This window comes from Camelina sativa, chromosome 8, assembly GCF_000633955.1.
Source record: "Camelina sativa cultivar DH55 chromosome 8, Cs, whole genome shotgun sequence".
In the NCBI taxonomy this organism is placed as follows: Eukaryota; Viridiplantae; Streptophyta; class Magnoliopsida; order Brassicales; family Brassicaceae; genus Camelina; species Camelina sativa.
The window spans coordinates 3,788,967-3,810,815 of record NC_025692.1 but is presented as its reverse complement, the minus strand read 5'-3'; the positions used below and the strand labels follow the sequence as shown (position 1 = coordinate 3,810,815).

At 35.3% G+C, this 21,849-nt stretch overlaps 3 protein-coding genes across 5 annotated transcripts in view; 2 read left to right on the top strand and 1 right to left on the bottom strand.

Moving 5' to 3' along the window:
• Window positions 10-9,753, bottom strand: LOC104706017 (tetratricopeptide repeat protein 27 homolog). Of its 3 annotated transcripts, none has more exons than XM_010422136.2 (20): window positions 9,333-9,753; window positions 9,041-9,179; window positions 8,609-8,940; window positions 8,243-8,324; window positions 7,903-8,164; window positions 7,535-7,593; window positions 2,888-2,977; window positions 2,659-2,750; window positions 2,469-2,567; window positions 2,275-2,352; window positions 1,977-2,061; window positions 1,843-1,901; window positions 1,652-1,721; window positions 1,423-1,514; window positions 1,207-1,269; window positions 1,056-1,122; window positions 731-925; window positions 492-608; window positions 259-411; window positions 10-172 (listed from the first exon to the last, which is right to left on the bottom strand). In XM_010422136.2, the coding sequence occupies exons 1-20, from the start codon at window positions 9,725-9,727 to the stop codon at window positions 56-58; spliced, it is 2,646 nt and encodes an 881-aa protein (XP_010420438.1). In that variant the 5' UTR covers window positions 9,728-9,753; the 3' UTR covers window positions 10-55. The 3 variants fall into 3 exon arrangements, with proteins under 3 accessions (XP_010420438.1, XP_019083848.1, XP_010420439.1); XM_019228303.1 differs by lacking the exons at window positions 7,535-7,593; window positions 7,903-8,164; window positions 8,243-8,324; ... (1 more) ...; window positions 9,041-9,179; window positions 9,333-9,753 and adding exons at window positions 3,104-3,162; window positions 3,486-3,747; window positions 3,828-3,909; ... (1 more) ...; window positions 4,618-4,756; window positions 4,858-5,043; XM_010422137.2 differs by lacking the exons at window positions 10-172; window positions 259-411; window positions 492-608; ... (9 more) ...; window positions 2,659-2,750; window positions 2,888-2,977 and adding exons at window positions 4,935-5,385; window positions 5,526-5,592; window positions 5,674-5,736; ... (6 more) ...; window positions 7,099-7,190; window positions 7,326-7,415.
• Window positions 12,008-15,061, top strand: LOC104706014 (NAC domain-containing protein 86-like). Its single transcript, XM_010422132.1, has 6 exons — window positions 12,008-12,416; window positions 13,132-13,412; window positions 13,524-13,844; window positions 13,977-14,273; window positions 14,364-14,430; window positions 14,569-15,061. The coding sequence occupies exons 1-6, from the start codon at window positions 12,260-12,262 to the stop codon at window positions 14,964-14,966; spliced, it is 1,521 nt and encodes a 506-aa protein (XP_010420434.1). The 5' UTR covers window positions 12,008-12,259; the 3' UTR covers window positions 14,967-15,061.
• The window catches only part of LOC104706012 (GPI ethanolamine phosphate transferase 3-like), a 6,815-nt gene continuing 3,309 nt past the window's right edge, over window positions 18,344-21,849 (top strand). Inside the window, exons 1-15 of the mRNA XM_019228302.1 lie at window positions 18,344-18,780; window positions 18,868-18,902; window positions 18,989-19,110; window positions 19,198-19,287; window positions 19,383-19,502; window positions 19,608-19,691; window positions 19,773-19,850; window positions 19,938-20,063; window positions 20,144-20,233; window positions 20,331-20,366; window positions 20,452-20,507; window positions 20,618-20,765; window positions 20,858-21,287; window positions 21,374-21,465; window positions 21,557-21,792. Coding sequence (XP_019083847.1) covers window positions 18,503-18,780; window positions 18,868-18,902; window positions 18,989-19,110; window positions 19,198-19,287; window positions 19,383-19,502; window positions 19,608-19,691; window positions 19,773-19,850; window positions 19,938-20,063; window positions 20,144-20,233; window positions 20,331-20,366; window positions 20,452-20,507; window positions 20,618-20,765; window positions 20,858-21,287; window positions 21,374-21,465; window positions 21,557-21,792 — 2,021 coding nt within the window. The 5' untranslated portion in view covers window positions 18,344-18,502. The remainder of the gene's footprint in view (window positions 18,781-18,867; window positions 18,903-18,988; window positions 19,111-19,197; window positions 19,288-19,382; window positions 19,503-19,607; window positions 19,692-19,772; window positions 19,851-19,937; window positions 20,064-20,143; window positions 20,234-20,330; window positions 20,367-20,451; window positions 20,508-20,617; window positions 20,766-20,857; window positions 21,288-21,373; window positions 21,466-21,556; window positions 21,793-21,849) is intronic.

The following is a 21,849-nucleotide window of genomic DNA, read 5'->3' as shown; positions in this document are numbered from 1 at the left end:
CGGCACGACATCTTCTAATTAATTTATGCTGACAATGACAAGTCTTTTTCTTCTTTCATGCTTTTGTATGTCTAGTTTCTTCTTCACTCTTCTTCTGAATTACTTTTCTCACCTCCTCAAGGCAACTTTCAAGTTCCTTTAATTCTTCAGTGTCCGAGAAGCTCTCTGTAGCCTACACACATGCACATGTCAAGCCATTTAATTCATTCTCATCAAAAAGCTTCGTAAGTATTGTGGGGATTAAGTTTAGTTTATTACTTGTTTGATTGTGCTCTTCAAATGCATCTCCGCACTCAACAGTTCTCGTTTGCTTCCTGTGGACACTGAGATCTCCATGTACACTCTACAAAGTTCCAATGACGCTCTTGCAAAATTCTTGAAATGCTTTTTGTCTTTCCACACTTCTGATCCCTGAGAGCATATGGATATATGTCGTCAAATGCTCTACTCATATATAAAAGAGTGGCTTTGATAACTTTAACAATCAATACCTGATATGATCGCACTAATTTTAACAGTGCCTCGCTGCATACCGTAAGATTTCCTTTGATTCTACTCCATCTTGCATATAATTCCCAGTTTTCAGGTGTACTTTCTACTTTGACAATCTATAGAAGAGAGAAACACATACGGACAATACAAAACCCATATCAAATCCAACAAAACGAAATTGAATCAATAAAATATAAAAAAAGGAGGATATGAAAGTTGTTGAAATATTTTTGCCAACCTGCTGAATAATTGTCCCAAACAACTCTATGTAGAGTTGTTCAGTCTTTGTTGAAGCATCGATTTCAGTCAATGACATTGATGACTTGCATGATAAATTCCTACTTTCCAATTCTGTCATCATGCGGTCCAATAAAACAGCATCAATCCACTTGTTTTTGATCAATCTCATTAACTGTTGCATAGCTTCAAAGGCCTGGAAGAGAAAAAGCACAAAGATGAAACCAACTCGTTTAGTTCGTAAGCTAAAACAGAAACAAATATACAGGGAACTAATAGCTAAAACTTTTATATAAAGGGTAGAGTAAGTTAATAGCTGCATTTACCTGATCAGTATTTCCCACATCCATAGCTACATGGCTGAAATTCTCCCACAGCTTCCAGTTGTCTCGGCTGTTGATACACAATATTTTTCAATTTCTAATTCTGATATCCTTAGCTAAAGTAACAGACCGTAAAGGATAGAGAGAGAAATACTTTAATTTAAGCACTTCTTTGTATGCAATGAATGATTCTTTGATCTTTCCCTTCATCTTAAGCCTGTACCCATAAAATATTACATATTCAGTAAATGAAAAAAAAAACATAAACTAAATGAGCAGTGAGTCGCGAAGTTAATAGTAAGGCATGCGTGAAGAAAACAATTAATTTTCTGAGCAATTTAATTGAAATGTGTAACTGAAATATGCTTACAGGCAAGCAATGTTGTTCCAAGCCTTCCAGTTGTCAGGATCAAGTTGAACAGCAAAAGTGAATGCATCCAGTGCTTTCTCAACATCAGGGACCTGTGGTATCATGTAGGGGATGTTAAATAAGTATCCCTCTCAGTCAGCATGACAAGAATTCCAATGTTGTTTATCTAATTACATTTGGAGTGGAAATACATTGCTACTAAGCTATTGGAGAAGATGAAGTAAGATACCTTAATCGCCGCCTCACCAAGATTAAACCAACCATTTGGAAACAGAGAATTTACGGCCATTGCAGCCTCCCTAAAGAACGAGAAAAAAATGAGACATATCACAAGTGACATCACAATATTACGGCCATTTCCGTTTTAGAGGAAAAAAAAAAAAAAAGAAAAAAAGGAAAGAACCAAATTGTTTAACATACCACAGTATCTTCGACTTCTCAAAATCACCCCGACTGTATGGGCTGCGAGCAAGAGCCCGCTACAAGATGGAGATACAATTAGAGCATGGTCTAAGAGAGATGGAAATAAAAGATTTCTCTGTATCTCAAACTACCTTAGCACGAACTGACTTATCATTTGACACTTCCAGGGCTTTTTCATAACAGGAATCCTTGAAAGTAACATCACCCAATGAACACCTGAAACCAATATTTATCATCAAATTTACTTAATGATACGATACAATGATACCTTTCTCAGTATAAACAAAGATTAAAGATATATCCGCACATTAAATGATTAAGAGTACATTCAAAGCAGATACTTATGGCACCTCGCAGCCATTTGACAATTAAGATATATAAACAACAGGAAAAGAACAAGACTAAGAGTAATATCAGAGAGTAGATTACCATAATCTTGGGTCATTTGGCCGCTCTCGAAGCCGTGCATTGATGAGATCTACAGCCGCTGATCTCTTTTTCAGGAGGCTAAAATTTCACAGCACATAATAAGTTTTGCACCAGTACATGAAAGCCATAATGGGATAAGGAGAAATAAGAAAAGCTGAATTCATCACAAAGGCAGTATTCCTATTTAAGTTTACCAGTAGCAGAAAATCATATTATCCCACAATTCCAGGCTTTCAAATATCGTGATTGCTTCCCCAACCAAACCGCAACTCACCAGAAGCTCACCGTATTCCCTGTTGTTAAAATCAAAATGGAACGATGAATAAGAGCGCAGAAAAACCTGAAAAGTATCTATACAGGCACATAAACAGTAGTATATCACACTTTCTCAAAGCAGGAATAGTAGGAAGAAGGACTGCATAGCATAAAGGGATCCGATTTGCTACTCCAGGATCGCTCTTGTTAATAGCTCCAACCTGATCAAGGAAAACTATCAGAGCCACATCTAAGGACAGAATGAAATAATGCTACAAAATGAGTGTCGTCTGTGCTAGAGAGATATACAATCCAATAAGAAAACCAAATTGATAATACAAGAACTGTTCACATATACCAGCTTATCCATTATCTCCAGGGCGCGTCCCTTTGTACGGTTTCGAGTTGATTCCCATCGAACACGTAATAAGTCACAGAAACACCGTAGCTATTCCATGTCCGAAGAACAAAAGTCAGTCAGTTTGTTTTTACTTGCATAGGTTGTGACAAAATGAAAAAAAAACGAACAGCTCCATACATCAACAATTTAATTAACTGAAAGAGTGAAACTTACAGCAAAATATGTTGATTTTTGAGCATCAATTGCCTCAATATATGGAGCCATATCCCACCCTGCAGGAAAAGAAAAGAACAGATTATATAATATAAATAAATAAAGGACATGGTTTAATTCAGTTTAACACAAGTGAGTAAAACTAGCCGACACAGAAGCAAGAGCGGACAATTGCATCTTCTCTTTCACGATCTCTGTAGTTATTTGGTAATGCCGTAACAAAGCTTTTTGAATTGAATCTCCAAGCTTTTTGAATTGCAGTCACAAATAGTAACTTAATTGTAGGCAGAATCGTTGAAATTATTCTCTATCTTTCCACCATGATGCATACCAATTTTGAGAAATAACATTGCAAATACTTTTTACATTCGAATTCACTTACCTTGCATCTCATCGTGCCGACTACCCCTTTCAATTAGAAGGCACTGAGCCAAAATCAATGCCTGTTCAATAGGTTTCAAGGGCACAGAATCTTTGCCAGCTTCACTCTCGTTGTTCGCAAAGTTGGGAGTCATATATACTGCAGGTGGTTCAATTTCCCAAGCTTCATAAGGTCCAACATCAGCTTTCTCAGAGGCCAACCTAACGTCCCCATTGGATGAGCTAGTCTTGGCTACCAATACCATCTGTGCCTTGGCATCTATCTATAGCAAGATCAGACAGAAATTTAGAATAACAAAGCCAAAATATATAACAGAAGAAAAGAAAATATCTCATAGCTTACTTGGTGAATAGTACGGAATCCAAGAGCCCCGGTAACAGAGAACTCGATCCCTGCTGCTGATTTAGCAGATTCAAGCTGCAACCTGACAATTTTACTCCTAGTCAAGACCAATATACTAACGCAAAAGAGTAGATAAAAGGCCAAGAAATGGTAAGTAATGGATGTCAGGAATGAGACCAGCAACAACTATATACATATGTGGTATACAAGTTCAATCTCGTAACTACATGAGTCAAAAGTCTCTCATTATTATTTTCTTAAAAAGAGAACCATAAGGCGAAACCAAAGTAATATGGTCAATATCCTAGGACAAAAACCTATACGCAAAGAAAACATTATCTCAACGGTAACTTACCGAGAAGGGTCAATCCTTCCATATATAAACTGCAGTACACATGCTTCCAGATGGATGGTTGACGTGATGGATGAAGCTTCATCTTCTAGCAACTTGGTAGACCAATAGCTTTTCACTTTTTCCAATGCTCCAAAATGGTCTAGAGCTTCGGCCATGTAAACTTGCAACATCTCAAACAAAGATGAAGATTGCTCGTGTAGAACTCTTTGATGAATAAGTAAAACTCTGACAAGCCACCATGAAATACTCCTAACTTCAAAACTTTCAGTTGCAGTTGTCGCAAACAACAAATCTTTCAACTTTAACAGGAGCATTCTAGCAAAAACTAAATGCTGCAGGAAACGAAAGTAGTTTGGGTTACAAAGAGTTCACTACAAACAAAAAACAGAAATGAAGACTGGGAAAGATACAGAACGAAGATAGCCCAGTCAGTACCTGGAGATTAGAAAACTTCCCAAGCAAGTCAGAACCAGCAGACATGAGCTGAATCTTAGCCCAATTCTCCCATTCAAGTAACTCCTTAGTTTCTGATACTTTAAACGGTACTGAACATTTTGTTGTTCCTTCTGTAGACCTAACAGCTCAGAAACAAAACCAAATCCTCAATGAAAATTTGCAAAACCAGAGTCCAAACTAATTTCTGAATATTAAAAAAATTAAACTCGGTAACCCTACCCGGTCAAGTTGCACCGAGTGAACCACAAAGTAGACGCGATAGCTAAGCACATCACCAGAACAGCACGGCGAGTCTTATCAATTTCATCAGAAGAATCGTTCACCACGAACGATTCGACCTTGTCGAGGATCTCCCAGTAAACTCACTCGGCGGAATCAACCGAGTCGACAAGGTCAAACTCGGAATCTCCGAGTATTAACCTAGTAGCGTCGGAGGATAAAGCTCCGAGATAGTCTCCAGCCTCGATTGAAGACAGAAGGGAGCCTATAAGAGAGTCGTGTTTTGCTAACCTGCTGAATAATTTTCCCAAGTAACTCTAGGTGGCGTTGAGTTTCAGCTGGTGTTGCAGCACACGGTTTTGTTTCCGTAAATTCATCTGAAGAACCTTCGATTTCAGTCGATGAAGATGGTGATGACTTACATGCTAAATTCCTATTTTCTAACTCCGTCATTATACGGTACAATAAAACAACATCAATCCTCTTGTTATTGCTCATTTTCAGTATCTGTTGTATAGCTTCAAAGGCCTGGAAGAGAAAAAGCACAAAGATGAAACCAATTTGTTGAACTCCTAAGCTAAAATAAAACAAATATATGGGGAACTAAGTAATAGCTAAGGTTTTTTAAAAGGGTAGAATTATTATCTTTAGTTAATAGCTGCATTTACCTGATCAATATTTCCCACATCCATAGCTACATGACTGAAATTCTCCCACATCTGCCAGCTATCTCGCCTGTTGATACACAATAGTTTTCAATTACTTGCTCTGATTTTCTTAGCTCAAATAACAAACCGTAAAAGGATAGAGAGATACTTGAATTTAAGCGCTTCTTTGAACGCGATAAATGATTCTTTGCTCCTTTTCTTTATCATATGCCTGCGCTCACAGATTATTACACAATTCAGCATCATCCATTATAAATGTGAAACATAAGGTAGGTGAGCAATGAGTAATGAAGTTAGATAGTAAGGTATGTATGAAGAAAACAATTGATTTTTCAGAAATTTCAGCACAAACAGAGCAGAATAGTGAAACTGAAATGCTTACAGACAAGCAATGTTGTTCCAAGCCTCTCCATTGTCGGGATCAAGTTGAACAGCAAAAGTGAAAGCATCCAGTGCTTTCTGAACATCCCTGGCCTATGGTATCATGTAGGAGATGTTAAATTAGTATCCATCTCAGTCAGTATGAAAGAATTTCAATGCTGTTTATCTAATGGCATTTGGAGTGGAAATTATTGCTAACTATCGAAGAAGATGAAGTAAGATACCTTCAACGCAGCAGCACCAAGAGCAAACCAACCATCAGGGTACAGAGAATTTAAGGCCATTGCAGCCTCCCTAAAGTACGAGAAAAATGAGACATCTCACAAGTAAAATCAGCCTGAAGGGCCAAGTTCACAAATTCATTTTCGTTCAAGAAAAAAAAAAAAGGACAGAACCAAATAGTTCAACATACCACAGCATCTTCGACTTCTCAAAATCACCCCGATTGTATGCGCTGCGAGCAAGACCCCGCTGCAAGATGAAGATAATTAGAGCATGGACTAAGAAAGAAGGACATAAAAGATTTTTTGTTTTGTGTCTCAAATTACCTTAGCACGAACTGACTTATCATTTGAAACTTCCAAGGCTTTTTCATAACAGGAATCATTAATCGTAACATCACCCAGTGAACACCTGAAACCAATATTTATCATCAAAATTAATTTGGTGATCCAATACGATAATAACTTTCTAGTATAAACAATTAAAATGATTTAAGTGTCCGTTCAAAGCAGATACAGTAATTATGGCACTTCACATCCATATAAACAACAGGAAATGAACAGACAAAGGGTACTATCAAAGAGATTACCATAATCTTGGGTCATTTGGCCGTTCCAGAAGCCGTGCATTGATGAGATCTACAGCTGCTGACTTCTTTCCCAGGAGGCTGAAATTTCACATCACTTGATAAGTTTTGCAACACAACATGAAAGCCATAGTGGGAAAGGAAAAAAACAAGTGAAGCTGAATTCATCACAAACGCAGCATTCATATTTAGTATACCAGTAGCACTGTATTAGATTATCCCACAATTCCAGGCTCTCAAATATTGTGATTGCTTCCCCAACCAAACCGCAACTCACCAGAAGCTCACCGTATTCCCTATTGTTAAAATCAAAATGTTACGATGAATAAGAGCGCAGAAAAACCCCAAAAGTATCTATACACGCACATAAATAGAATATCATACTTTCTCAACGCGGGAATAGTAGGAAGATGGACTGCATAGCATAAAGCGATCCGATTTGATACTCCAGGATCGCTCTTGTTAATAGCTCCAACCTGACAAAGGAAAACTATCAGAATTACAATAAAGGACAGAGTGAAATAACGCTACAAAATGAGTGTATGAGCCAGGGAGATATATAATCCGAAAAGAAAACCAAAAGTGATAATATGAGCGCTGTTCACAGATACCAATTTATCCATCATTTCCAGGGCCCGGCCTTTTGTACGACCTCGTGTTGATTCCCATCGCACACGTAATAAGTCACAGAAACACCGTAGCTAATCCCATGTCCGAAGCAAAAGAGTCAGTCAGTTTGTTTTACTTGCATAGGTTGTGACGGAATGAAAAACAAAACCAGACACTTTGTAATTAATTAACCAGAAAGATTGAAACTTACAACAAAATATGTTGACTTTTGAGAATCAATTGCCTCAATATATGGAGCCATATCCCATCCTGCAGAAAAAGAAAAGTATTAGAGTATATAATAAAAATAAAAGACATAACAGTTCAACATAACTAGTCGACACAGAAGCAAGAGCGGACAAATGCATCTTCTCCTCCATTCTTTGTGGTTATTTCAGAACGCTGTAACAAGATTTTTTAAGCTTTTTGAACTGCAGTCACAACTCATTCCTAGTAACTCAATTGTAGGCAGAATCGTTAATAATCTTCTCTATATTTCCACCACCTAAGCTTTTGATGGAGCAAAAAAATATCTGAGAAATAAACATCGCAAATACACTTGAATTTGAGTTCACTTACTTTGCATCTCATCGTGCCGACTACCCCTTTCAATTAGAAGGCACTGAGCCAAAATCAATGCCTGTTCAACTGGTTTTAAGGGCACAGACTCTTTGCCAGCTTCACTCTCGTTGTTCACTAGTTTGGGAGTCATATATACTTCAGGTGCTTCACCTCCCCAAGCTTCATAAGGTCCAACATCAGCTTTCTCAGAGGCCAACCTCACGTCTCCATTTGATGAGCTAGTATTGGCTATCAATACCATCTGTGCCTTTGGATCTACCTATAGCAAGATCAGAGGAATTTAGAATAACAAAGCCGAATCTATATATAACAGAACAAAATATATCTCAGAGCTTACTTGGTGAATAGTACGGAATCCAAGAGCCCCAGAAACAGAGAACTCGATCCCTGCTGCTGATTTAGCAGATTCAAGCTGCAACCTAACAATTTTACTCTGAATCAAGACCAATATACTAAAGCAGGAGAGTAGATAAAAGGTTATGAAATGATATGTAATGGCTATTAGAAATAAGAGCAGCAACAACTATATACATATGTGCTATACAAGCTCAATTTCGCAAGTACATGACTCGCAAACCTCTCATTATTTTTTAAAAAAGGGAACCATAAGGCGAAACCAAAGTAACTGGTCACTATCCTAGAACAAAAAACTATAAACATCTTAGATGTAGGCAAAGACAATATTATCTCAATGGAAACTTACCGAGAAGGATCAATTCTTCCATATATATATTGTAGTACACATGCTTCCAGATGGATGGTTGACGTGATAGATAAAGCTTCATCTTCTAGCAACTCGGTCGCCCAATAGCTTTTAACTTTTTCCAGTGCACCATAATGGTCAAGAGCTTCGGCCATGTAAACTTGCAGCATCTCAAACAAAGATGAAGATTGCTCGTGTAGAACTCTTTGATGAATAAGTAAAACTCTGACAAGCCACCATGAAATACTCCTAACTTCAAAATTTTCAGTTGCAGTTGTCGCAAACAACAAATCTTTCAACTTTAACAGCAGCAATCTAGCAAACACTAAATGCTGCAGGTAAAGAAAGTAGTTTGGGTTACATAGAGTTCACTACAAACAAAAACAGAAATGAAGACTGGGAAAAGATACAGAACGAAGATAATAGTAGTACCTGGAGATTAGAAAACTTCCCAAGCAAGTCAGAACCAACAGACATGAGCTGAATCTTAGCCCAGTTCTCCCATTCAACTAAATCCTGACTTTCTGATACTCTAAACGGTAACGAACATTTTGCTGATCCTTCCGTCGACCTAACAGTTCAAAAATCAAACAAACAAACAAAAAAAGCCTCAATGAGAATTTGCAAATAACCAGAGTTCAAAATCCACTCTTTTTGATTCCGAAATTTGAAGAACATTTGGAAGTTCATGAAATCTTATGAAGAGTTAAATTGGGTAACTTACCCAGTCAAATTGCAACAAGTAAACCAAAACGCAGATGCTATTGCTAAGCACATCACCAGAACAGCACGGCGAGCTTTATCGATTTCATCAGAAGAATCGTTCACCACGAACGATTCAACCTTGTCGAGTAGCTCAGAGTAAAATCTCTCGGCGGAATCAACCGTATCAACCAGTTCGAACTCAGAATCTCCGATTATTAGCTTGGTAGCGTCGGAAGCTAAAGCTCCAAGATAGTCTCCAGCCTCGATTGAAGACAGAAGGGAGCTTATAAGAGTCTCGTGTGGATGGGTTCCGGAATGAGATTTGAGAGGAACATCTAACTGTGGTAAGGATACGGTGCAGCGGATGAGACGGAGCTCGTAGCCGCGAAGGATTTCAACTTCGCCGTCGACCATGGTTGGTTCTGGAGGTGACGGGAACAAACGAGAAAGAGGTTTTGTGAGGTTTTGTGAGGTTTTGTGATTAAAGAGTACTGTAACGTGACAACGGCGTCGTTTCACGGTGAACCATTGACTCGAATGTCTTACCCGGTGTGGTTACCGGAAAAAAAAACCGCTGAAAATGCCGAACCGGTTAAACCAAGATTAAAATCTTCTCCTCATTTTTGACAATTTTCATAAAATGAACGCTAAGCTATAGACTATAGTACGTATTTAGTGTAATATGTACTGTAATGTGATTAAGATTATGATTTTTTACTCAGCTTTATCAATTTTACAGATGTACCTTTCTCTTTTTGTATTTTTGTCATTTTACTCATTTTTTTTGTAGGAAGAAAATAAATATTCACTTTAAAATATCCAATTTAGCTTTATCAAGTTTGGGTTTTTGTCATGCAAATTTTACAAATTTTCTAAATAATTTCTTTGAAAATAGTAATATATATTCAAATATATAAATTCATGTTCTCAAGTTGGGAATTTAATATATACAATTCTTTGTTAAGGTATGCGAGTACATTATTAAATTTATAGATGTGTGTGAAAGATAAATTATATGAATAAAAAGTAAAGAACAAAAAGATGGATTCATGTGAGGGAAAAGTAAAAAGAAGGGTATGTACAATTTGTTATATACATGTGTTATATGCTAGCTAATGCTATTATATATTCGTATAAATAAATAATTAGATCTAGAGAATATGGAATATTTGCATAATGACATAAAAAGTGTATGATGGTGATGAGGAAAAGCTGAGAAGTGATGCTTGGGGGTTGGCCCATCTATGCCTCCAAGGATTTCTTCACATGCTTTACAAGCTGGACCCACATGATGATCCCCTTGTTCATCTTTTTATTACCTGTTCACATCTCTGATCTAGCTACACATTTGATCCAAATTTTTTTATCTATATCTTCTTTTTGTATACATATATGGTGACTGGTGAGTAAATATCCATGTATGATCAGAACATACATTCTACATATCAATTATCTATGTGTAACATAACTCACACCTAAAGGTTACATGCTACGCAATGGAGATGGCAAAACTTCCATACTAATTGACTGACTCAACCTAGAAACTAATAACCTATGCCGAATTAAAGCTTAGATAAAATAGAATTTGAATTTCACGTTGGAAGGGAAAAATTTATTGCCATGTACGTATTTTTGTATACATGCGCCTGTGTGTGGGGGAAAAATGCAAAGTGTTCTTTATAACGTGCAAAAAGAACATAACTGAAGTAACAAAATGAGACCAAAAAAAAAAAAAAAAATCAGTTGATTTTATATAAAAGAGACAAGATTTCATTGATTTATTATTCAAAATAAAATTAAAGATAGTAGTTATTATAAAAATAAAAGAAGAAGATTAGTTAAGCACTTAAACTAATTGAGAGATGGTATCATGATCGGCAGCAATCACGAAGGAACTATAAAGGGATTCTCGCAAGTGGGGATAGGATACAGAAGAGACAGTTTTATTTCAGTTAGAAGCGCCGCCAAACATAAAGATCTGGAACCAGTTTCTATTGGTTAACCCAAGATTCGTTCCCCAATGTAACCAATGATGTTTCGCCACGTGTATACATTCCAAACCGACCATACTCGGAGAAGAATGAGATTATTTGAGGAGACCACTTTGACGAAGAAACACGGTCTTTGCATTAAGGTTCTCTTTCTAAAAAAAAATTATCTTGTTTGACATATAAACAATTTTGATTATTGATGCCGGTTATGATTAAGAAATGTTTATGCAATTAAATTTTTGTTTCATGCATATCTTCACTGTTAGAAGAAGGTTAATCAAAACTTGTTGGTATCCAAAAACCATGAAACATTAGAAACATAAGAAATAATAGCATAAAACCAAAAAAAAAAAGAGGTTTTATAAACATTTAATTTTGTATACATTCCCAACTAATTAAGTTGCTTTTGTGTAAATTGTATATTAGGTACCACCAATGACCAAGCGATTGTGAATCAATAAAAAAGCTTCTTGAGTACAACCTATCTATGAATCTTGAAGAAAACGACACTAGGAATCAGAATATGTGTAAGGAAAAACAAAAAGAGAAGAGAAAAGACGAGACAAATTGGGTTTTTTTTTTGTAATTTTATATTGCAAGTTCCATATGCTATTTGAGGGTGGCATCGTCCCTTTCACTTTCCTACTAATTATTTCTATATGATTTTTGTTTTGTCTTTTTCCTCGTTATCTATAACCCTATATATACCCTTAAAGCTCTCGATAACACAAACATTTGTCTTCTCTAATTTATTCTTTCTCTCGAGTCTTTGTATTATTTTCACATTCTGTCAATTACTCAATAAAAGTTATTTATTTCTTTTATAAATAAAACGATCGGTCTTGTTAGAGTTTATCTCGTAAACAAGACTGATCGTTATTGTTATATATCGTTTGATCAAAAATCATATATATATATATATATATATATCATTGAAAAAGAAGACAATAGATACATGGCTCCGGTCTCATTGCCTCCAGGTTTTAGGTTCCATCCAACAGACGAAGAACTAATCACTTACTATCTCAAGAGAAAGATCAACGGTCGAGAGATTGAGCTAGAGATCATCTCTGAAGTAGACCTCTACAAGTGCGAACCATGGGACTTGCCAGGTAATAATTATTAATACATTTGTAGTTAACTACAAATTAACCAAACTCTCTATAGATTTTTTTTGCTACGAGACCCTTTTTTGGTCTAAGAGCTGAATAGGTTTTCAACGTAGGTTCGAAAGATAGAGTGAAGTAAAGGATATGGTATATCACAAGGGCAAGACAACTATAATATACGTTAACCTTGACCAAAATTCAGTACATCTATATTGGTTAAAATAATAATAATTGATTTGAAAACCAACGTAAGATTTTTGAAGAATAATACTCTATTTTTTTTTAACTCTTCAAATTATATAACAAATAAATCAAAATAAACTCAATGTTTAAATAAACTTTTTTTTCAAATCAGTTTGGATTGCAATTACATGTGGGTACAAAAAGAAAAGCCATATAGTACCATAGTAGTATTGATTAGAGCAGACGCAATTGTATGATTCCTTTTGGTCAAATCCTCAAAATACTTTTCGTAAACCTCTCATGGACCACCCACACTTTTTATGTTATTGTTTACACCTTTTGTACTTTAGGGTTTTTTATCTTCGGAGATAACATATTATATAAACATATTGATATTTTATGCATGATATACGAAACAAATAAATCATAGAAAGAAACTTAACTTCATATGGCTTAGTCAAAAAGAAATTGTATACTGATATATAAAATACAATATTGTTGGTCTCAAATTAACTCACCCATGAAATATTGGCAGGGAAGTCATTGCTTCCGAGCAAAGACCAAGAATGGTACTTCTTCAGCCCACGGGACAGAAAGTACCCCAATGGTTCAAGGACGAACCGAGCAACAAAAGGCGGTTATTGGAAAGCCACGGGTAAAGACCGACGGGTGAGTTGCAGAGATCGAGCCATTGGAACCAAGAAAACATTAGTTTATTACCGTGGACGCGCCCCACATGGTATTAGAACCGGTTGGGTCATGCATGAATATCGCCTCGATGAAACCGAATGCGAGCCTATTGCATTCGGCATGCAGGTTTACTTGCTAAACCAATATCATTAATCATCTACTTCAAAGTATTAGATGTGCGTATTAATAATTACTAGAGAAGTTATTTACTAACAGGATTTTGTTCTATTATTTTAGGACTCATATGCACTTTGTCGTGTGTTTAAAAAAATAGTGATTGAAGCGAAACCAAGGGATCAACATCAGCAGCAGCATCAACCTTACGTCCACACGGCCTCGAATCTAAGTGGTAACTCGAGTTTTGACGTTTGTTCAGATCTTGAAATAAGTTCAAATACACATCATCATCAAGGTCTGCCTTATAGTAACTCTACCGATACACAACCTCGATTCGGAAACGCAAACTCAATCGGTGTTCATGATGATTGGTCACAGTTCTTGTCACAAGACATGCCTTCAAGCTTTTCAGGTTATGGACCATACACCACTCAATCAAAGGTAATTAGCTAATACAACTAATTATAGTTTCTAGATCTTAATTATACACAATCAATTTTGTATCTTTATATGTTGTACCTATTATTTGTCCAAAAAAAAATATATATATATATATATATATATATGTTGTAGCTATTACAGGTGAACACAGCATTGGAATGTGAGATGTTGCAACATCGAATGTCATTGCCACCATTGCGAGTAGAAAACTCGCCGGTTCAAGCCATCGATTTCTCCAATAGACTGATGAACCAAAACAGCGGTCAAAGCGGTTTCGACAACTTTACTTTTGCTCCAAGTAACTCCAACCAGTTCTATAACAACAACAACGTTGATGATCATTTGAGAAACATTGGAAATCTTGATGAACAATTGCTCGATGCCGGAAATTCAACATGGATGAGAATGTCTAACGAGAATCTAAATCAGGTAAATAATATCATCATATATTATAAATCGTTGATATGATTTCTGTATTTATATTCATGCTCTAAATCCAACTACTGATTATTGTCACAGAGCTTTATAGAAGAAGAAGCGATTTTGCCAAGTTTCGAGCGTAATGATCAAGATCTTGAATGTTATGGTGGGTTATCAACTTATCATACATAAAACTCTAGTTTTAGTTTTTAATATCGAAACCATTAAAATATATATGTTGAATATATATATCATCTAATCGTAAATAATTGTATATATATATTAATTTATTCTAATATTATAGGTGGATCTCGGACCAATACAATCAACAACATAGAAATCGATGATTTTTTCTCGTTTGAGAACGACGTAGAGGACAACGACAACTCAAACACAACCCTAAATTCGTCAGGAGTCGAGTTTATTGAAGAAGAAGAGACAATAGTAGATCATAAAATGCTCATATCTACACCGCAAACGACGGAGATATTATATTACCAAGTCGTACCGTCGCAGATATTGAAAATTCACATAAGCCCGCGGGTTCAAAGAAGTGAGGAGAGAGCAGCAGTAGTACTGTTAATGGAAGAAGACAAGAAGGATTCTTGGTTCCAGAAGGCTGAAAATGTTGCGAAGATGAGATTGAAGCAGATTAGTTTAGTTGCAAAACGTTACTACAAATCTCTTACCATTATTTTCTGATTTATTTATTACTTTTTTCCATTAATTTGTATACTCACGATCGGAAAGAAGAGAGGAAAATACATACAATATACTTATTATCGTTACACATGTATACCAACATAGATTGATTTTCATATTGTCATATTATTACGCATAGTTTTAAATATAAATAATCGACTTACCAACAAAACATCAATTTTTTTTTAAAAAAAGATCAATGAAAAGAATAATTTTGCGAGTGAACCCGAAGCCCACCAAAACAATAAGGACCCAATAGAAATTTTGTGAGACCGCCATTAGGGCTTCACGACGTAAGCCTCACCGCAGTTATAAATACCCTTTTGACTAAACCCTTATTACAACTCAAAAAAAAAACTCTGCCGTCGACTTCTCTCTTCCGCCTAGATTTATCGTGTCTCTCTGTTAGTTAGGTTGTTAGGGTTTTTGTTTACATCATAGAATATTGCGCGTCAATATTACTGATTACCACCGTTCTTAGTTCCATGTTCGTTGTGTATGAGCTGACGCCAAATCGTTTTCCCTATTTCTGTTATTCGTTTTGATGTTTCTTTGATAAAACAATCTAATCAGCTCGAATCTTCAGATTAGGGTAAATCTTGTTTGGTATCTAATAGTCTCTTTATAGATAGACTAGTAAAGATCTGGCTCTGTTTTCACTGATTTGTCTTTGTCAATATATGGATTGGTTTGTGTTTAGATTATAGAGGAGAAATTGGGAGGTGATGACAATTTCCCCAGATGATCGAATCTGATTATACTGAGCGAATAGAATTTCCTTTCAACAGAGGAAAGTCAAGCCTATGTTCTGATCCTTTTCTCCTCTTTTTGTTTTTGTTTTGTTGAATTGTAAACTTGTGTGGTGGTTTTGAATAGTCCGTAATGGTAGAGATGTGGAGGTGATGACAATTTCCCCAAATGATCGAATCTGATTATACTAAGCGATTTTTATTTCCTTTTCAACAGAAGGAAATCAAGCCAATGTTCTGATCCTTTCTCCTATAATACTTTGCTTTTGTGTTGAATTTGACTGTGGCTTCTTTAGGTTAGGTTTTGTTCTGTGTTTTTTTTTCCTGTTTTTTTTGGTTGGAGTTAAAGACAATTTAGATTGTGGTAATATGGAGAATACGGAGGTGATGACAATTTCCCCAAATGATCGAATCTGATTATATTAAGCGATTATTATTTCCTTTTCAACAGAAGGAAGTCAAGCCAATGTTCTGATCCTTTCTCCATACAACAATTTTTGTTTTCATTACGTCTCTCTTTATTCCGATGGTTTCGAAAATTTGTTTTGCGAGACAGTTTTGTTGAATTTATTATACAGATGAACTGACTGAAACAGATGAACTATTCTTCATAGCTGTATGTGACTGATGAAGATCCTTTAAAACCACACTAAATGCGGGGATAGTATAAATTTTTACATAAATATCAATTGAATATTTAAATTATTTAACCGTAAACGTAGATATTAAAGAACAAAGTCCAAACGAACCCAAAATCCAAACGAATCCAAATTACACACTTTAATTTCTTTCAGTATAAGCCAACATGTTTTTTGCATCCTGTGAAGTATGAACTATAAAATTGTCAAAAATATAACACAAAAATATTTATCTATCCGCATTATTGTTCTTATAATTTTTTTATATTTTTTTTTAGAAAGGAAGAGAGAAATATGTTTGATGCATCAGAAAATACTTTGCCACCATAAAATCCAAGATTTATAATCATAAAATATTAATATTTTGCTATTACTTTTTTTGCCACTTTTTATTAGTATTTGCATAAATTAAATATTAAATTATATTTCTAACAGATAAATAAAAGTGTAATTTTAAAAAATATTTTCAAATTTAACGAAGATATTTTAGGATTAAAGGTAGTCATTTTGGAGGAAAATAAAGTAATAGGTTTTTTAATGAAAACATAAAATAAAGTAGGAAATCTAGTAATAGACTCAAATGGTAATCAATCAAAAAAGAATATTTCTGATAAAAAGAAACTCAAATTATAGGATTTTTATTGGCCAAAACACTCAAAAAATATTTTTTTAATATTAGATAATAAGATTTTTAATTAAAAAACAATTCCAAAAATAGAAGAATGATAACATTTTTACTCATACAGTCATACCCCAACATAGAAAACACAAAAAAAGAGTTGATGATGGTTATTCAATACAAGGTTTAGGTTGGAGCACTACCATCATAGCTAAAACTTGGTACAATGTTGGTACTTAATTTATTTTCCTTTGTTGATTTCATAATTAAGTATTTAACTGAATTCATTTAATCCTTTGTTGATTTCATAATTACGTATTTAATTAAAGCAACAACATCAGCCTTAAATTTCAGAATCAGTTCTTCCTCACTAGCTTATTCTTCTTTAAGATCTTTGTTCTTAATCAATTTCTTAACCGAGTTGCTTGAATCCTCTTTCTACCCGAACCCTAAACCTAATTCTTTTTTATGAACTTGCACCTCTATTAGTTTATTTAGACCCTAAAGATTAATTTTCAGATTTTTGTTGGGATCATAATTCATTTGAGCCATTATAGATAAAATATTAAGACAATTTTTAAAGTTCGTTTGCGATTTGGAAACGAAAAAAAAAAAGACAACAAATTTTAGAATTCAAATTAAGTTTTGAATCAATCAACCCAAAAACAATGTAGGTACATGAATTCACATTCACTTCATCTTTTTGTTGTTTTTCACTTGTATATATATATAAAAAATCTCTCTTGATCAGATTCTTTATTTTGTTTTCTCAAGAGAGATTAATGAAGAAGTAATGATATAAAATATTATTAGATCCTGTTAATAAAACTTTTCATTCATGTACTTCTCTCTGTATTTTAGTATTTTAGGGTATTTCTCTAAATAATATTCCTTTAATATTTGAGATAATATATATATATATATATATATATATATATATGTAATTTGTAATTTGCAATTTAAAAAATATTCAGCCACTTTTTATTTCTATTATTTGAACATTTTTTTTTCAGAATTATTTGAACATTTATATTAACAAATTATGTTTATGAAATATAAATAGAAGTATAAATATTTTAATTTTAATATAACTAAGACATTCTCGGAAACAAAAGTAGTCATTTTGGAGACAAAAAAAAGAAGAAAATAATAGTTTTTTAGAGAATATATAAAATAAAATAAAAATATAGTAAATATTTTTTAATAACAAAATATACCAAATATTGGTATTTTTTTTAATACAGGTTACATGTCTTAGTATTAAGATTAGCACTGTTAAATTGGGATTGACATTAAATTATACCAGAGAGAAGATTTAAACCATATCCGATAACCGACTTGTGTCACATTTGATCAGGTTCTGCTCGAAAAATAAAAGAAAAAAAAAATTCACGTTTAACCATGTTCAGCAAAACGTCGTCGTTCGCACATCTTCATCACCTTCACCAGCTGATTTTGCCGCCGTCACGGCGAAAAACTACTTCTCGGAAAATACGACCGGAGAATTTTTGATCCGGGGAGACCGGAGAGATGGAGACATATCTGAAAAACAAGAAGTTGATAGCTATAGGTTTTCTCTTGATCCATTCCATCGCCATTCTCATCTTCACGCGTGGCTTTCTTCTCACTCGAACTGAGCTTCCTTTTCACAGTACTTGCTCCGACGTCTCTCTCTCTCCTTGCCTTACTTCTCCACCACCCTCAAATCACGATTCCAACCCCGATTCGATCTCTAGCCACTCTAATCATACCTGTTGGACCAAACCTGTTGTCGATCGCGTCATCATCATTGTCTTAGATGCTCTCAGGTCTGAAGGCTTTTCAAAAATTGTTCAATTTCACAATTCCATAAGCGTTTTCATGATTTTGACTGTTCTTCGTTTTTTTCTTTTCAGAATCGATTTTGTGGCTCCGAGTGCTTTCTTCCCAGGTGAGTTGGAATGATCTTTGTGCCTCTATGTATTGCCTTGTTACTGATTTGATTAGTGAAACGATAAGTAATTCTTTGAAGGACAGAACCAAAGCCATGGATGGATAAATTGACAATCTTGCAGAAGCTTGCATTTGCTAATGAATCGTCTGCTAAGATCTTTAAGGCTTTTGCTGATCCTCCTACTACGAGTTTGCAGCGTCTCAAGGTCCCAATTCTAAAACACTTTCTACATTTGATTGCTTCAACTCGTTTCATATTCTAGTGTGTGATTTCTTTAGCTGTGTGAACTCAGGGATTGACAACTGGAGGATTGCCTACTTTTATCGATGTTGGGAACAGTTTTGGTGCACCTGCTATTGTTGAGGATAATTTCATCAATCAGGTTTTGGCTTTATTAAAACTATAGTGTTTGTTTTGTAATGTCACTTTTTATTTGGTTGCGCGATTGTAACTTGAATGGGTTCTCTCTATGGATAGCTGGTGCAAAATGGGAAACGGTTGGTGATGATGGGTGATGATACTTGGACACAGTTGTTCCCAAATCAATTTCAAAAGTCATATCCTTTCCCTTCTTTCAATGTTAAAGACTTGGATACTGTAAGCGATTACTATTTTTCTCTCTTATAATATCTATGTTCCCGAAGTAGCTTGACAGAGTACATATAGCCTTTTATGTATGGTATTGGTTGTGTGCTTTTATAGGTTGACAATGGATGCACTGAGCACCTATTCCCAACCCTTTACGAAGATGATTGGGATGTTCTTATTGCGCATTTTCTTGGAGTGGTATGCCAACAATATTGTTTGTCTTTATTTTTGTCATCCTGCCATTTATATCTTTGATTCAGTGAATTTCAATATTTGCAGGACCATGCAGGGCACATATTTGGAGTAGATTCCAGCCCAATGATTAACAAGTTGGAGCAATATAATTCAGTGTTAGAGGTAAACTTCTGTTAGCTTTTCTTGTTAGTTTCAAAAAGTATGCTATATGTAATCTTGTTTCATTCTCACTTTACTTGCTTCATCTAGAAAGTCATCAGTATATTGGAGAGCCACGCGGGACCAGGTGGGTTGCATGAGAATACTATGCTTATCGTAATGGGTGACCATGGACAGACATTAAATGGGGATCATGGTGGAGGGACTGCTGAAGAGGTAAGAAATAGGTTTTCTTCTTATACTCACTCACAGCTTCAAGATTATTAATCCATCATCACTTATATATCCCTTTACAGGTAGAAACATCCATGTTTGCTATGAGTACGAAGAAGCATACAACTTCGGTTCCTCCTGAGTTCGATACCTCATCTTGTAAACAAAACTCGGTAATTTGACTTGTGAAAAGATATTCCTTGGTGATCATAAGATTTGATTTTGGGATATCTTATTAGTGGGATTTTATTTTGTTCATCTTAATGTCAGGACGGGAAGCAGATTTGCATCAGCTCCATTGAGCAGGTCAGTATCAAATTTGGTTTGATGCCTTTCCTCTTGCTTTATGCAAACCTTTTTGCCACAATTAATTGTTTTGGGCTATTTGCAGCTTGATTTTGCGGCAACATTGTCAGCTTTGCTTGGGATATCCTCTCCTTTCGGAAGGTGCCTTGTAAGGGATCATTGTCAAATTTTCTTTCCTGCTTCTGTTCAGGAAAATAACCATCCTCGCATATTTATGATTTCTAACAATTCGTACATATTTCAAATTTCAGCATTGGGCATGTCAACCCTGAGCTCTATGCTCTTGGTTCCAGCAACTGGGACTTAGAGAAGTCTGAGTCAGGCAATTTTGGCACCCAATCGGCTGTTAAAGAGTGGATGAAAAATTACGTTAATGTTCTTTGTGTGAATGCTTGGCAGGTAACATGTCTTACAGATGGAAAACTAAAAACGATTTCTTGTAACGATTTTGTGTTTTTGGACTCTCACTTTCCAATTCCCTTTATATGCAGGTGAAAAGATATATAGATGTTTATTCCAATTCATCTGTTGTTGGTTTCTCTTCTGATGATATGGCGAGGATATCAGATCTATATGCTGCAGCAGAACAGAATTGGACTAATTCTGTCAAACACTTATTGATGGATAGAAATGGAGATGAGAACAATACAAATAGATCTGCCTTTAAAGAGCAAATTGCAGCATACCTGAATTTCTTCTCAAGCGTTGTTGAACTTGCCCGGTCTAAGTGGACAGAGTTCAATCTGAATCTAATGATTACTGGGTTTGGGATATTGGTTATATCACTCATCATTCAGTTCCTTGTTGTTTTCCATGGAGACAAATCTTATGCAGTGGGTTTTTGGTTATCCACTGGTGCAGCTTTCACTCTCTTTCTAGTAACGATTCGTGCTTGCAGCTTTCTTTCGAACAGCTATATTTGTAAGTTTCAAGTAATTTTATTATTTAAAGGCTGAGCTTTCCTTTCTCTTTTTCTTTGTGCTAACAGAGAACTTTTGTGTCAATAGTGGAAGAAGGAAAGGTTGCAAACTTTCTCCTGGCAACAACTGGACTTATCAAGCTACGTTACTCTGTCATGAAAAAAACAATGCGGAAAGAAGTCAGTATTCTCTTACATGTCGTTTTTACTTCTGATTATTACTTTAAAAGTTACTTGCTGGGTAATAATATTTTCGATTATCTTGTTGCAGGCTGTCATATTTCTCGCTATCGCTTCTGTTCTCAGAGTTTCTATAGATATTGGGCTAACAAAGCAAGCTGCAACTTCTCAGTTTATGAGTAGTTCACCATCGTGGATCCTTGGGATAGCTCTAGACCTTCCAGCATTGACTTATGCGATTGAAATTGCACCAATTGTATCAGTGGTTATACTCATTTGCGTGCTCTACATAGCGATTGCTAAAACACCCAGTGAGGGGATGTGGAAGTATGTTACTGTTGGTAGTATGATAAGCTACTTTTTGATAGCATTGCTCTGGGCATC

Excerpts from the sequence above, each read along its gene's own strand:
- LOC104706017 (XM_010422136.2), bottom strand. The coding sequence starts at position 9,727 with ATGGTCGACGGCGAAGTTGAAATCCTTCGCGGCTACGAGCTCCGTCTC. Across the intron at positions 9,180-9,332 it reads ACTTGTTGCAATTTGACTGG|GTCGACGGAAGGATCAGCAA; the intron begins GTAAGTTACCCA and ends TTGAACTGTTAG. Across the intron at positions 173-258 it reads TGAAGAGCACAATCAAACAA|GCTACAGAGAGCTTCTCGGA; the intron begins GTAATAAACTAA and ends GCATGTGTGTAG.
- LOC104706014 (XM_010422132.1), top strand. The coding sequence starts at position 12,260 with ATGGCTCCGGTCTCATTGCCTCCAGGTTTTAGGTTCCATCCAACAGAC. Across the intron at positions 12,417-13,131 it reads CGAACCATGGGACTTGCCAG|GGAAGTCATTGCTTCCGAGC; the intron begins GTAATAATTATT and ends AAATATTGGCAG. Across the intron at positions 14,431-14,568 it reads TCAAGATCTTGAATGTTATG|GTGGATCTCGGACCAATACA; the intron begins GTGGGTTATCAA and ends CTAATATTATAG.